The sequence below is a fragment of the Equus przewalskii genome, chromosome 15 (genome assembly GCF_037783145.1).
Source record: "Equus przewalskii isolate Varuska chromosome 15, EquPr2, whole genome shotgun sequence".
NCBI classification, from domain to species: Eukaryota; Metazoa; Chordata; class Mammalia; order Perissodactyla; family Equidae; genus Equus; species Equus przewalskii.
The window spans coordinates 14,306,373-14,323,214 of record NC_091845.1 but is presented as its reverse complement, the minus strand read 5'-3'; the positions used below and the strand labels follow the sequence as shown (position 1 = coordinate 14,323,214).

Below are 16,842 nucleotides of genomic sequence, written 5' to 3'. Positions count from 1 at the left end.
GGACAAGGAAAGACACTGCCTCTCCACAAGCAGTTCAGCTTCCATGCAGACCTGCTTAGAAAACCGTAGGTCACCATTTTGGTATAGACCTCCTCTATCTAATTATGGCTATAATTTTAATGTCAAAATAAATATTAATTAATTGGCCAGAGTAACAATAACAACAACAAAAGGATAGAATCTAGTTTAATCTAAACTGGGTTAATTAAATAAGAAATTGAAATTGCAGGTAGGCCTTAATATTTTTTTTCCTGTTGGATTTTTATGCTTTTGCACATTATCCATTACCACACCAAAACTTTATATTCCACATTTGATCATTAATATATCACCTAAAGAACAATAATTTCAAGTCTCTGCCAGCTGCTATTGGGAAAAACAGCCAGGAGTGGGAGGGGATTGACTGGTGAGTATGTGCAGTGGTGCTAGGCCCATGGACGCAAACACACTCCCCTATATCACTTCCTCTTCCCATCCTCTAAGGTCTGCAAGGTAGGCTGTGAGGCTGCCTGCTCAACCCAGACCAACAACCCTGGTAAGTTTCCTCTCTTGACATCTGTTGTAGGTTAAATAGTGTCTCTGAAAGTTCATGTCTACCAGGAACCTCAAAATATGACCTTATTTGGGGCCAGCCCAGTGGTGTAGTGGTTACACTCACGTGCTCTGCTTCAGCGGCCTACGGTTCACTGGTTTAGATCCTGGGCTCAGACCTAGGTACTGCTCATCAAGCCATGCTGTGGCAGGTGTTCCACATATAAAATAGAGGAAGATGGGCATGGATGTTAGCTCAGGGCCAATCTTCCTCAGCAAAAAAAAAGCAGGGGGGAGAGGATTTGCAGCAGATGCAGATGTTAGCTCAGAGCTAATTGTCCTAAAAAAAAAAAATGCCTTTATTTGGAAATAAGGTCTTGCAGATATAATCAAGTTAAGATAAAGTCATACTGGATTAAAGTGGGCCCTAATCCAATGACTAGTGTCCTTGTAAGAAGAGAGAAGTTTGGATACAGGCACATGCACAGACGGAAGATGACGTCAAGAGACACACAGGAAGAACATGTGACAATGGAGGCAGAGATTGGAGTGATGCGTCTCTAAGCCAAGGAATACCAAGGATTGCTGAATGTCACCAGAAGCTAAGAGAGAAGCAAGGAAAGCTCTCCTTCAGAGCCTCCAAAAGGAACCTACTCTGGTAGCACCTTGATTTCAGACTTCTGGTCTCCAGAACTGTGAGACAATAAATTCCTCTTTTAAACCACTCAGTTTGTGGTTCTTTGCTATGGCAGCCCTAGGAAACAAATACAACACCCAATTTCCCCTCCTACTCCATCGTTCTGGTCTCTCTGTGTGGTATATCTGGGGTCGGAAGCCTCTAAGAGGGAAGAGAGTGTAGCTTTCAGCCTAAAGGATGCCCAAAACCCTGTTCCACTTACTCAGCACACAGTGACAGCTTAAAGTAACCTCAGAAGCGCACAGGAGCAAGGTAGGAACATTGAGGAGCAGTTCAAGCCAGGGACTGATGGAAGCTAGAGAGCCTACCAAAAGCTTTAAGGAGCTGCTGCCCTTTCCCTCCGGCCCATGGTGCCTGGAGACAACGTGCTTCAGTATTGCCTTATTTCCCATTTGTCACAATTAGCCACGAATGGGTTTTTATATGAAATCTCCCAATTATTTGGATTAAAAGAAAATTCTATGCATAACGAAGCAAGCACATCTGTGGCTAGGCAGTCCTTTCTCTGGTCCTCTAGTCTTATTATGAGGGGCTGGCTGACGTATGCCCAACACTGTACTGTCTCAAAACGTTAATGACCCCTGGTTTGGGTAACTGCCCTCATTCTAGAGCATCGCTGGTAACCCCTGGGTTCAGGAGTGCACTCCTACCTGGGACCAGGCCTCCTGTGATAGCTCCACCATCCTGCCAGTTTGCTTGAGGTGAGACGTAGCAGTGCTCATATTAACCATGTTTGAAGTTTTATAATGTATTTTAGCCCTGTATTTTAGTGTGTAAATCTGTTCTTTCACATTCAGGCTTTCAACCTTCAAACAAGTTTTTTTGGAACTTATCATGTATAAAAGAAAGGAGAAGCCTGTTATGACCCTTTGAGATTTTTTAAATTACACATAGTTTTACGTGAGTTATGTTACCACTGATGTAACAATATTAAAGGCGATTTAAAGTTTAACAGTTTGACACTTCCATTGTTTGTTTGTTGAAATTATTAATCCATAATTCCTGCCTTTGCAGAAGGGGAGAAGTAATTTTCTGAGTTGTATTTTAAAGGGATTTACTTATAAGGGAAGTGTTTCCTCAGGACTCAGAGGCAGGTAAGGATATGCTGCCTCTCTCACCAGCAGTTGGACTTCAATGCAGAACTGCTCAGAAAATCACAGGTCGCCATTTTGGGGTAACCCTCCTCTGTAGGGTGATACAATATTGTGGAGTTGGCAGCTTTTGTCGTCTGTTACTAAAGCCCTCAAAAAGAAAAGATCAGCATTTTTAAAGGTCCACTGTCCCCAGACTGGTTTTGATTTATAGGACTGACAAGGTCAGCTCTTCAATGGCTGTAACCCAGAGCCTTGTATTAAGAAAGAGAGATTCAATTTATCTCATAATTTCAGATACGCTCCTATCCTCTATGGATCTGAAATCTCCAAATGACAGTGGGGGAACAACTGCTTCTCTATGCAATAGGTAATTTACTATGTTGTGAATTAGATGACCTCTTTTCATGCAGGGAAAACTAAATCCTGTGTCACACCTTTATTTTTACAGCCTGCTGCTTTATCATCTTTGACTTTTTTCTGATACTATCAATGATTTAAAAAAGAGCCTACAGGTAGGTCAGGGCTAACCTGTTCTAAGCCAGGAATGGATTTACATTTTCAATTCTTTTTATCTAACTCTATTACTGTTAATGAGTATTAGGAGGAGCTCCAAGTTCAACGTCAAGCTAATAGCTACAGGTCAGTCAATAGTCTGAAGTGGGGGAACTAAAGTGAAATAGAAACTTTTAAATCTCGTCAAGAAACAAACATGAAAATAAAACTACCTTTGGATTGGATTCAGGGGAAACAACGAATATTGAAATATTAAAAATTCTTTTTCTAAGTTGGTGTAAGAACCAAACTGAAAGGAAGCAAGTATCTAAATATTAGTGTTGGGGGCCGGCCCGGTGGTGCAGTGGTTAAGTTCGCATGTGCCACTTCGGCGGTCCGAGGTTCGCGGTTCGGATTCTGGGTGCGGACATGGCACCGCTTGGCACACCATGCTGTGGTAGGCGTCCCACATATAAAGTAGAGGAAGATGGGCATGGATGTTAGCTCAGGGCCAGTCTTCCTCAGCAAAAAGAGGAGGATGGGTAGCAGTTAGCTAATCTTCCCAAAAAAAAAATAAAATAAAAATCAATCAATCAATCAATCAATATTAGTGTTGAGTTGCATTTCAAAAGTTCTTTGAGTAAGTCCAAATTAGCACCCCAAGGCCAAATGCTAGCTTTATAGCTAATTCCTCACTCATAAAAATCCTGTGTAACAAATTAAAAGCAACAGGTCATTGTGTGCTTAGCCTTTATCTGCAGAAATATATAGACAAAAGTATATGATACAGCTGTATATGAAGAGAGATAAGGTCAGTTTTTTCATATTCAGAAATCCATGGTTATTCCTCCGTAATAGAGTTAATCAGTCTTCTAGCAACAAGTTCTGTGGAGCTAGCCATCGCAGAGTCATCTCCAGAATCTATTCCCTCCTCTCCACTTTCACTGCCAGTATCTCCTGAACAAGTTCAGTAATTTCTTTAAGCGATTGGACTCATCCAGTTGTAAGAGCTTAAAACCCAATATCCAATATCTTAAATTATTGGCTCATATAACTGGAACATCTAAGGGAAGTTGTTAGCTTCAGGCATGGACAGAAACAGGGACTCAAGGATGCCATAAGGTCTCTGCCTCTCTCTCTCTGTCTCTCGGGCTCTGTTTCTCTTTGCTTGGCTTCTTTAACGCATGCTTTCTATGGCAGGCAAGATGACTGTGAACAGTTCTAGATTTCCAAATTTAACAGTTCAGCGAAAAGAGATTGTTTCCTCAAACAGCTCCTGGTTTTGGTGTCATGCCTATCCATAAGCCAATCACTGCAGACAGGAGAATAGGGTCTCCTGATTGGCCAGGCCTCGGTCCCTGCCCATCTTTATACTACAGATAGTTCCTCGTTGGAAAAAGTAATGCCCCTTCTACTATGCATTTATAGAAATGTGTGCATTATGGTATATAAGACATTCGCATTATTTCTAGATATATAATCATCTAAAGTCCTCCTGATTTATACAGGCCTGATATATAGGAGGTGTTTAATAGATATCTATGAATGAATGAGTCCAATTTTTCATCCTCCATCTATAACAACTTGATGTCACCCATATGCTTCATTATGCGTAATCATGTGTTGTCGGACTTCAGAGGGGCAGAGCTACTTGGTAGTAACCTTAGTCTTAACAGAGTCCTTTATAAATGTTTGAATCAGTGGATCTAGGAGGGTACAGAGCTTTAGTTAATACAACTCGGTTTTTTTGGTTTGGAGGAAGATTAGCCCTGAGCTAACATCTGCCGCCAATCCTCCTCTTTTTGCTGAGGAAGACTGGCCCTGAGCTAACATCCATGCCCATCTTCCTCTCCTTTAAACGTAGGATGCCTACCACAGCATGGCTTGCCAAGCGGTGCCATGTCTGCACCCGGGATCCGAACCAGTGAACCCTGGGTGGCTGAAGAAGAACGTGCGAACGTAACCACTGTGCCGCCCTGCCAGGTCCTAATAGAACTTACATGGTGCACATTACATGCCAGGCACTGCTGTGAACACTGCATAGCTTTACAACACCCTATGAGATATAGTTACTTTTATTATTCCATTATCTCAAACAAATTTAGGTACAGAGACATTAACTTACCCAGAGTCACGTAGCTTATAAGTGGCACAAGACTGATTTGAGCCTAAACAGTTTAGTTCTAGAGTTTATGTTTTTAATCACTACGCTATATTCCTTGGATAAAAAAGTGGTTGAATTTCACAAACAGTTCCCCCAACTTCATATTACACCCATATTTGTATTATAGCTAGGAAGAATAAGTAGTCACAGCAATAGGATATGATTTAATGACTGCTACTAAAAAGTGTCCCCTGTACAAATTATCTCCCTTACTGACCTTCTCCATTACCTGAAATTCTAGCATTGGAGGCTTAGCTCTTTTACTTACCTCTTTGTGAATAACCATAGGAGGATTAGAACACTAAACCAATGTCAGGCACTGAAATCTTAGAAATGAATAATACAGTAGTTGACAAAATGAACTTGTCATTTCACAAGGCCCATAGGAAATTGGACAGGGAAGCTTTGAAGATAAAGGGCAAAGAGACTTTTGTGAGAGATGGTGAAAAGCTAGCTGGGACCCACAGCTGGAGTAGCAACAACATGTTTGGTGCCTTTTGTGCAATGGAAATACCAAAATTAGGGATGCAGGGATGGAAATGATGCTGGGAAAGACATTTGTACAGCACTTTACAGTTAATAGAACTTTTCACGTATGTTATCTCATTATAGAAGATAATCGTCATAATATCCCCCAAGATTAAAAAAATAAAAACTGACATAGACCAGTAGCTCTCAACTGCAGGTGATTTTTGCCCCCAGGGAACATTTGACAATATTTGGAGACATTTTTGATTGTTAGAACTTGGGAGGAGGGACAGAGTTACTGGAGTTCAGTGGGTAGGGGACAGGATGCTGCTAAATATCCTCCCAAGGACAAAGAATTATCTGGTCCAAAGTCAATAGTACCAAGATTGAGAAACCCTGTCTTAGAGCATAAGTAATTTGACCAAGTCAGATACTTAGTAAGTATCAGGGTCAAGGCTAGGACCCAAGTCATCTGATGACAAATTCTTTGTTTCTTTATTCATATCCTTTGGCATAATACAGTGAGATACAGGTGATGGCTTTACGTCTGGGGAATTACAATACCACTTTAAATGGTATAAATTATTAATAGGCCTTTGTGCTATGAAAGACTCAGCTTACCTCTCAGAGTGTTTAAAATGCCCCAGGCCTATGTTACCTCATGGAAGATGACTCCATATTCAAAACACAAATGTCACCTTCCTTATTGAGTTCACATATGCCAACAATTCACAATTTCAAGTGCATTGTTTTATAAATAGGAATATGATTAACTTCTTTAAAGCTATTTTTGTGATTATTGAGGTAATTAGGATTTGATCACCACTCTATTTTTGTCAGTACATCTGCTCTTTGGCTAATGGGGTGTCATATGGTATTTACTCAGCAGTTGTTATGTGTCTATCTGTGGTGTGAATGAACAAAGGGCCTCCTTGCCTGTACCTTATACACTGATTTGGGATGATAAGTTAGTTTGTGTATTGGCTTCAGGTTATTAGAAATTTGGAGTGCAAAAAGCAGGCTGATTTAATTGCTATATTAAGAGAAATTATGTTAAGCGAACACTGTCCAATTTTCCCCATATGTACAAATGATTAAATAAGAGGACATAGTTTTAAAGTTGAGAGAGAATCACTACCTAATAAATACCAGGAAATGTACCAGAAATCTCACTGAACCTATCTCACCTAGTTCTTATTATCAACCTGTCAGATTGGTATTGTTAGCTCCATTTTATAGATGAGGAAGCTAAAACATAGAAAGTTAAGCAAGTTGCCTCCTGTCACATTGCTAGAGCTCACTGAACTGGAATTTGAACTCCCATCCTTCTGACTGCAAAATCATTTGTAGCGTTCTTACATCTTCATATCTTCTCATCAGCCTAAATCATAGAACCTAGGATAGGGTCATCAGGAAGTCTACAGCTTCTCCATCCCTAGAGCCTTCACAAAAAGTATATACAGCATTTGCAACCCATTGTATTTAAGATTTGACCTGTAGTTTTAAAATGCTTAGCCAAAGTTCTATTAAGTGAATCTGTGCTCATTCTACACTCCTTATTTAAAATATTTGTAAAGGACTCTGTTGAGACAAATGCTAGTGCCTAGTGGCTCAGTCACTCTGAATTCCTATAACACATTATTGATTTTTCTCTTAGAATATTTATTTATTTATTTACTTATTCACTCAGTCACTTAACAGATACTTACAGGACATCTACTACATGTCATCCTATGTACTAGATCCCAGAGATTGAGTCCTAGTACAAACACAGTCCCTGCCCTCAATGAAGCTAATATTCCATGTGATAAGACAGTTAACAGCAAACAAAACTTCTAGATTGTGTTTAATGGGAAGAAATAAAGTGGCTGCAAGAAAAGAGAATGACAGGGAAGTCCACTTTAGAAATGTGAGTCAGGAAAGGTCTATAAGAAAAAGCAACCTCTAAGTTGAAGTCCTGAGAGAGTGAGAAGGTGTCAGCTATGTCCTGATGTCAAGGCAGGCAGAACAGCAAATAGGAAGCTCCTGAGATGGGAAAGGGTTTCAGATATTCTGGGAACTTGCAGAAGACCAGTGTGACTACAGTTCATTGAAGGATAGAAAGATTAGAATGAAATAAAGTAGGCCAGAGAGAGGCGAAGGCCAGAGCCATTAGACCTTTAGGTTCTACAAAGGAATTTATTCTGAGTGCAATGGGAAGCCAACATAGGATTTTCAAGCCTGGCAAGTGATGTAATCTGATTTATATTTTAAAATATCATCTGGCCACTCACTGAAGAATGCATTGAGGGACAAGAGTAGGAATAGGCAGATCATTTAGGAGGCAGATCATTTGATAGGCTGGGTGAGAACAAGACAGCAGAAGAAATGCAAAGAAGTGGGTATATTTGAAAGAGATAGTAGAGACTGAACAGACATTTACCTGAATGAACTATCTGTGTACAATTTTTATGGCTGTATATCTTATTCATCTTTGCGTCTTCCTCCTCTGCTGTAGTCGTGTTGACAACAGGGTTCTCTAGAATCATTCCTGGTCCAGCTTTTGTGTCTGTCAGGGAAAGTGTTACCTTCCCACTAGCTAATAGATATTTGTCCCTAATTTTGGGGCCTGAGATGTGCCATCTGCATTTGCTATTCTGCCAAAGTCATACCATGTAGTGGAATATTTTAATTTTTTAAGTTCAAATCTTGCATCTCATTAAAAATGTATTGTGTGACATATTTAAGAAATAAATATGCCTAATAATACTTCATTTAAGTTAAGCCTCTCATCTGGAAGAAAATACTTTCAATGAAAATGCATAAAGGGGCCAATCAAGGGAGTATTTTTCTATTCTTTATTAGCAGTTTTAAGACTAATGGTTATCTACAATAAGCCTTCTCTTTGCATAAGGTGCTTAGAGCTGCCGAAGAGACAGAATGGTTACAACATATCTAATATTTCTAATAGCTGTTCCAACAGAATGTTGAGACCATTTTAGCAAGAAAGGTATTAAAAGTACTAAATAAGTCACACGTCCTAATTGTATTTATGTGTATGTAGACAAATATGCTAAATAAAGACGAGGCTGTCAAATTTTGTAGCCATGATTTATAGTTTGAACGACGACAGAATGACAGAAATCATTTCCAATTAGTCGTATGAGACAAACTTACCATTTTTGGTTTATTTGCTTTGATTTCAGAATTAGCATTTCTGAAGATGGAAGTCTCAGAATCGTCAATGTGACAAAATCAGATGCTGGGAGTTATACCTGTATAGCCACTAACCATTTTGGAACTGCTAGCAGTACTGGAAACTTGGTAGTAAAAGGTAATGACTAACCCAGAGAACACATGCATTAATATTTGTGTCCTCATTTCTAATAATGTAATCTATAGATGTGGCATCATTCATATTAATATGTACAGATATCACTGTTACTAAATTAATTCATCATAGCAAACATGATATGATTAATAATTCTTAGAGAACTGCTGGTAATGAATGTGATTGAAAGGCTATCTTATTTCAGAATCATCCAATACAATTTTGAGAATTACAGCCATTGTATCTATTATAGTATGTAACTAATGTTATCTTCCATCCTTTAATTAAATTTCTTTCAAGTCTCTATAGATTTGAAATTCATGTCTAGGAACACTGTGCTAGCAAATTAAAAACCCATGACTCAAATACTATTTTTAGCAAACATTGTTTAAACAATGACATTGGCGATTTTTAAAAGAGCTGCCCTGGTTATTCAGAGATATGGATACGGATTATTATACTAATAAAGGGCTTTGATCTCCTCTGTGCTTTGCTTTAGTCACCCAGCCAACCCTGTCGGTTTTAAGGAAATAAAATTTTCCACATACCTTAGACTGGGTGCTTTATAGTTTATGACAGAAAGTCCTTGATGCTCTTAGCACAGCACATGATGTGAGTCTATTTCAACACCAGGTTGGTGGGATAGTGTGAAAGTAATTGTGAAGGATGAGATTTTAATTTACATTCATTTGCATTTCTATCACTTTATATCTTGCTGAGTCATAGATTTTTTAAGTTGAAAGGATCTTGGCAATGATCTGACTGAAGAGATAAGACTCAGGTGGTGACTTTCTCAAGGTCACTAGTAGCAGAAGAAGGATGTGAACCCAGAGATCCTGATTCTGCATTCTGCTGGGTTCTTTCTACTCATCAGGAAATCTTTTTACTCATTTTTCCTGTTTCTCCATAATGAATATGGATGGGTTATATCATATTATTTCCTTCTTGCCCATTTGTAGCTCCCTCTGTGAAGTAAGATAATGCAAGACAAATAAAAATATCCAAAAAGAATATTTGCCTCAATTTTATTTTAAAGAAGGCTAAAAAGAACCTAATTACATATTTGGGGGCCACTGAAAATTGGAAAAAGACTACCGTTTAGGGAAGCCTTTTTATCATAAACATACTTGTCTATGCAGATAGAAAATTCCAAGTCCAAGAGTCGTAAGTAAATCTGTATTTAGATTGACTTCAGCTATTTCAGTCTATTAATTATTCACTCAGAGCAATAGCACAGGCGTATGACTGACTATGTGTTCACCTTGTTTCTCAGGGCAAAGGACAAAGAGGTTGGATAATATTTATAAAACAAAATTCCAGCTAGAGGTCTTGCTAACGTATGGCTATCTCAGCTATGAAAGGAAACTTAGTGATCAACTAGGACCAGGAGGGATCCCAAGGTTTCAGAGCTGGTTAGTTGCAGAGCTGGGACCTGTTAGAGATTATTTGCTGGTTATGGACATACAAGAGAATAGTAGGCAGCTGTCTTAAGTAGTGATTAAAGGGCAGGGGTTAGAGTCGGGAAGATCTGGCTTTGCATTTCATTTCTCCCTCTTACCAGCTCTGTGACCTTGGGCAAGGTAATTAACCTGTGTGGGTATAATAGCAGTGTGACTTCATAGGGTTGTTTTGTGGCTACGATAATCTGTTAAGTGCTTAACATGGTGCTGGGTACTTAAGAAGTATTAGTAGTTGTTTTGTTGCTGTTGTTTGTATTTTAATAAAACGGCTATATGTACATTCAAAATCTTATTGAAATAAACACTTATGAAGTTTCCACCCCCAACCTATTAGAATAATTAGCAAAGAGAAGTGAGCCTGCCACAAAGAAATGACTGAGAGTGTGAAAGATTATAAACATTTAAACATAGAAACCATATGTATGCTCTTCTATATTGTTGAAAGTGGGGTATTTTCACATAGGAACAAGTTACGTCCTGTATTTGATTATCATCCTTCTCATAAGCCTTGACTTCCTTGGTTCTCAAGACAGTTGGCAGAAAGGAAAGTCCTCTGATTCTCATCAGAGTTCATATCTCAGCAGGACATCCAGCCCCAGGACAAAGCCATTCCCAACTATCCATGCAGCTCCCTGGACTCACCTTGTACCGAATCATGGTGCAAAGCTTACAGATATACCACTGATGAAATATGCCATGGTCACCTCATTTTTAGGGTGGATATAAATGTTGTTGAAATAGTAACCTCTACCTTTTTTAAGAACTAAATACTTTTATTTCTTGCCTTCTAGTAAAATGTAAACTGTGATTTCCCAAGTATGGTATAATAGTTTTAGGCAGTTCATAGTTAATCTGGTTTTTTTATTTTAATAATTATTAGTTACTTTCAATGTGTATCAGAACAGTAGTTTTCCATTAATGGTAAAGATAAAAAATCTCCTTTCAAAATATATTTAAGTAAAGAAGTGAGTCAGTATAAAGTATTAAATATACATTGTTATGAGAGAATATGTAAAAAATCGTGAAGATGGTATGTGAAGATTGGGAAACACGATTTAATGGCAATTTTTAGGAAAGTTTTGGAAAGGACTTGGAGGGGCATGTGACAGCATCAGTGTATGGTGCCTGTGCTGGCCATGTGTTTCGCTAAGGCATAGGGAACACTTTAAAACCTGCAATTTCCTAATAGATGGGAGAAGGAGAAGGACTGGGGCAGGAAGAGCCTGGCGGCCTGTGAAAGGAGGAAGGCAGAAATGTGCAGGGGTGAGGGTCCCCGCCCGATTGCCAGGTACTCGACTGCAGTCAGTTTCTCCACAGAAGTCCTCTGAGTCTCATATCATTCTTCGAGACGAGGTGGGAGAAAAAAGAGAGAGATGAGCTTTATCTGGTCAATATGTTCACAGAAGTTAACAATCCTATTACTTTGGGTAAGGTCAGAAGATATTTGAGTGAACATTCATCTCCCAGTGCTTGGTTCTGACTCCCATTAGCATTAATGGGAAGGACGTGTCTGTGCAGAGGGGCCTTCACACTGCCAGGTCTCCGAGAGGGATATTAACATAAACTGAGAAATACAATTTAAAAATCTGCACCATAAAGCACGGCGAAGGCAGAGAAAACCATTCTGAACTCCACGTGAACTGTGCCAAGTACTGAATCGCACATCAAAATGCTTGAGCCGTGCACCTTTAATGCAAATGTAACAGTTTAGCCCGAAATATGAGTAAGTGCTGTATTTTAATTCAATTTTGAGATCTACAAAGGGGCTAATTTATCAAAGAAGGTGTTCTCTAACCTTAAAATGTGCTTGTGTTCATTTTGATCTCGTCATATGTCTGGGATTAAAACGCCGTGAAGGTCAGACATCAAAACACATCTTCTCTAAGCTTTTTACAGTAATTCTATCATTAACAACACTTTTAAAATCCAATTCTCTTCCTCCCCCTGCCCCCCAGTCTTGGAGACAAGTGGAACACAGTGTCAAACAGGGTCAATAAGTAGAGGAGGAGAAGGAGGAAAGAAATCCACTACCCCAGGTACAGGAGGTTTCGCTGGCAAGCAACCATAAAATGGCGAAATATTCAGATTATGCGTGAGCAGGCTTCCAAACTGCAGAATTCTGACAGGTGCCCAGGGGGGTTCTTGATTATCATCCCATCATCTGAATTTCTAAATTTTACTTTTTTAATTTTTTAAGCTAGTTATAGTATATTTGGGATTTGCGATTTAATTTTAAGCAAGAAGAGCTCTGAAGTCAGACTCCTGAATCCTACAGAAAGCATAATATTTGACCTTTAGACAAAGACGTGCTTTAGTGACATCATTTTGTCAACATCTTTAACAAGTATATGGAAGGCAGGCTATATTTACATGCAATGTTGTACTTACAAATTTATTTTTTAATAGCAGAGTTAAAAGCCTGCAGTTTTGCATGACACAGTGTCTGTCTGCACAGGTTTCATATGACAGATATTTTTAAGTAGAAGTCCTAGAGAAGAGTAACTTAGAGTATTTGCCTTGGATGCAGTTCAGCAAGATAACTATAGTAATAGCAACCCCAGCTCCCATTGATCACCTCCAGGGCTCAAAATGAAATGCAGGGCTTTAAGCTATGGATGCTATTACCATACTTCTCTTGCTGAACTACATCCAAAGTGACCTTGAGGAACTCTGTGGCTGGCGGTTCCAGTCCATACTTTGAGAAACCCTGTCCTACATCAAAGAACTTTGTACATGCCACCTAGCAAGTGAAAGTTTAGTAGCATACTTAATAGAAATGCTGATTCCTGGTGCCTCACCCCTAACTTAATAAATCTAAATCTCTAGGGAGGAGGACTAAAAAAACTATATTTTTAATTAACACCCTACTTGATCCTCATACACATCAAAGTTTGAGAACATTGCATTTTTAGGAGACGGCAAATTATGGCCCGTGAGTGAAATCCAGCCAGTTGCCTATTTTTGTATAGCTCAGGAGCTAAGAATGATTTTCACATATTTAATTGGTTGAAAAAAATCAAAATAATAATAATATTTTCAGGTGTGAAAATTTTATGAAATTCATATTTCAATGTCCATAAATGAAGTTTTAATGCAAACAGATGTCACTTGTTTACATATTGACTATGGTTGTTTTTGCGTGACAACGGAAGAGTTAAGTAGTCACTTCAGAGACCATATAAAATATAAGTACCTACATACTATCTTAATTTTGCTTCTTCGCTAGCAAAGCCTAAAATATTTATTATTCAATTTTTTACAGAAAAGGCCTTACTGATCCCTTCTTCTGATAACTATTTTCCTTCCCAAGACAGATCCTCACAATTTGGTCCAAGATATAGCCTAGCCAGGTTATACACAACTTTTACTGCACCTCATGCTGATCTTGCATGCTGGAAATGTTCACATCCCCTTGATGTCAGACTCCCTCAGTGTGATTACAAGCTGGTCTTGGTAGGAGAATTTCTTTCCCAGGACCTTAGCCTCACCCCAGCATCGAAAGGGTTGACCCCACTACTTGGATATAAGTGGAAAATCCAGAGGGGAGGCGATCAGCTCATTGATTGAGAGAGAAGAGAAAAATAACTCGGCAGACACTGGAACAGAGTATTCAGTTTGATTCTTCAGGATTTGAAGAGGCCTCACACTGCTGGAACCAGACTGTCAGGCCAGGGAAAATCCTAAAGCACAAAATACATCAACTGAGGTTTTTCAAGACACTAATCAAGTCCTGAACTTCCCACTGTCACTAGCCTAAATCAGTTGCACTGTTCCACATTAAGCTTACACACCTCTCAGGCTGCTGGCTGTTCTTCTCCTAATATATATATTTTTTTTCTTTTGAAGTTGCCCTATATACAAATTTTACCCTCATTTCATCTGGATTTGAAAAGATTTCTTTTTGTTCTTCTGTTTGTTTAAAATTTTTTATTCAGTGCACAGAATTACTTTTATAATAATAAAAAATAATTTGTACTTTAACTATGTTTGATAGAAAAAAGACTCTCAGTACAATTTAACTAACACCACGTATACTCCTAACATGAAATTACTTTGTGTTCTTGTTCTCCGTCCCTGTAAAGTGAAGATTCTCCTTGTGGCTTACTGAACATTTAATTGATTCCTTTATTGCCAGAATTAGGGCTCATTGTCCATCTCATCAAGAGTTTATTTATGTTTAGAAGAAAAGATGCTATCAACACATATATATAACAGACAGAAAGGAAATTTTCTTACCAACACCAAAGAGTGTCTACCGCATTACTACAGTGCACTGTAGAAAATTCTTCTTCTCTTTTAACTGTAGGATAGTGAGAAACATCAACTTTTCCATGCTGAGCATGACCAACACAATAATGTCATGTCTTTTCAATTGGAACCTTTTTTGGAAATGAATTTGAAGCAGCCCACATCTTCTATGTAAAATTATTCAAGGCTTTATCCATATTTGACTAGGGATCAATCAGAAATCAGTAACCAGCAGTGACGTCTGGCTGCTAACCCACAACAAAAGCTTTTAACATTGGGCCCTTATAACAGAATGCACTTCAACCTAATTAGATGTCTTCCACTGGAACCAATTATTTCTAGGCGATAATTAAGGGTATTTCTAATAGGATTAACACAAACTCTGACCAAGGCATCTAGAGTAGGAAGGAAAAGTTAGTTGTTAGAAGTACTAAATGCTGACTATGATAGGTCTCTTGGTAGAAGGACAGTGACCAGAACATTTCGATACTAGATCCCGTTAGATCTGAGAAGACCTGCCACACTGGAGTTTGCAACAGCTAAGATAGGAGAATCCTGAGGGAAGGATAGGTAATTCCTATATTCACAGACCATGACATAACCTGGAAATCTCTTTGTACCGAGACATGAAGCCAAGATCTTGAAACAGCGTAATTATTACCCCAGACATTCTTGTGAGGCCTAATGAGGACCACATAGATTTAGCAAATAGTGTGCCTTTAGCGATATCAATCATGGATAGAATGATTCCCCTTTTGTCCAATTCTCTTTGTAAAAGAGGTTCTCACCATTTGTAATGTTGAAATTTAAGTTTATTGAGATTGCATACCCTAACAGTCTACCCTGACTCTATTCTGCCCATCATTTCTCCATCTTTGGTCTAGAGGGAAGACGTAATTCCTTAACTATTGTATTTCTCTATTCCAATTCTGCCCCTTCATAGGAAGGCCTCCATGACGAAGGCAGGCTTCACATTCTTGCTTTTGGTATAAAAGACACACTGTGGCCCAACAAGCTTTTGAAAAATTATTAGCTTCACTAGTAATCAAGGAAATGCAAATTTAAGCACCAATGTGATACGATTTTTGAACATATAAGATTGACAAAAGATAAACATCTAGGGGCTGGCCTGGTGGCATAGTAGTTGAGTTCACATGCTCTGCTTTGGCAACCCAGGGTTCACAGGTTTGGATCCTGGGCGCAGACCTACACACCACTCATCAAGCCATGCTGTGGTGGCATCCCACATAGAAAGTAAAGGAGGATTGGCACAGATGTTAGCTCAGGGCCAATATTCCTCACCAAAAAAAAGGAAAAGAAAAAAAATAAACATCTGGGGCCAGTCTGGTGGCGAGCAGTTAAGTTTGCACATTCTGCTTCAGTGGCCTGGGGTTCGCCAGTTTGGATCCCGGGTGCAGACATGGCACTGCTTAGCAAGCCGTGCTGTGGTAGGCGTCCCATATATAAAGTAAAGGAAGATGGGCATGGATGTTAGCTCAGGGCCAGGCTTCCTCAGCAAAAAGAGGAGGATTGGCAGCAAATGTCAGCTCAGGGCTAATCTTCCTCAAAAATATAAATAAATAAAAATAAAAATAAAATAAACATCCAACAAAACCTTTTGTTGGTGACAATCTGAGGAAAATGGTACTCGCTACACTATGAGTAAGAGTGCCAATTGGAATAGACACTGTCAAGAGTAAGTAAATTGAAAAAGCGCAATCTCCATGTCCCAACAATTCCATTTCTGAGTATTTAGGGGAAATTATACTTGTTCTGAGGTAGAGTTGACAGATTTTCATCATGTTGTTGGTAGTGACAAAAAAATACACAAATTAAAGAATAATACATAGGTTATTATATCGTATAATGCATGTAATATCATTTAATATAAAATTAGTAATAGAAAATAATACCATGTAATTTTTAAATGTAAAAATACATGTTCAACATAAGGACTAACTCATGATAGTATTTTTGAGGGAGGGGTCGGAGCAAGATTAAGTGAAAAAACTTTAACTGTACTGGTAATATTTTAATTGGGTAAATTTTTAATTTATCTTCAGTGGGGAAAAAGCTGGAGGTCTATGAAAAAAATGTTAAAGACTGTTAATTCTAGAAGTAGGAATATGAGTGTTGGTAAAAACAATTTTGTATTTTTGTATGTATAATAATCTCAAATTAAAAAGAAAACCTCAGGTCAGAATTTTTCTACATGGTTAGACATTGCAGTCAAAATCATCGAAACACTAGATTTGATTTTCTACTTCTCTCCCAGATATTGTAGCATAGATAAAACCTTATTACTAGTGATATTTAACCCATTTAATCCAAATACTTTCTTTTAAGGAAAAAACTCTACTGTAGAATGAATGAAATAA

At 38.5% G+C, this 16,842-nt stretch overlaps 1 protein-coding gene across 10 annotated transcripts in view; it reads left to right on the top strand.

Annotated features, from left to right (window-relative positions):
* Positions 1-16,842, top strand: part of CNTN4 (contactin 4) — an 874,157-nt gene that overhangs the window by 796,367 nt on the left and 60,948 nt on the right. For all 10 annotated transcript variants that reach the window (XM_008518912.2, XM_070576725.1, XM_070576728.1 and 7 more), the window contains one exon: positions 8,632-8,759. In XM_008518912.2, the coding sequence (XP_008517134.1) occupies positions 8,632-8,759 (128 nt within the window). The remainder of the gene's footprint in view (positions 1-8,631; positions 8,760-16,842) is intronic.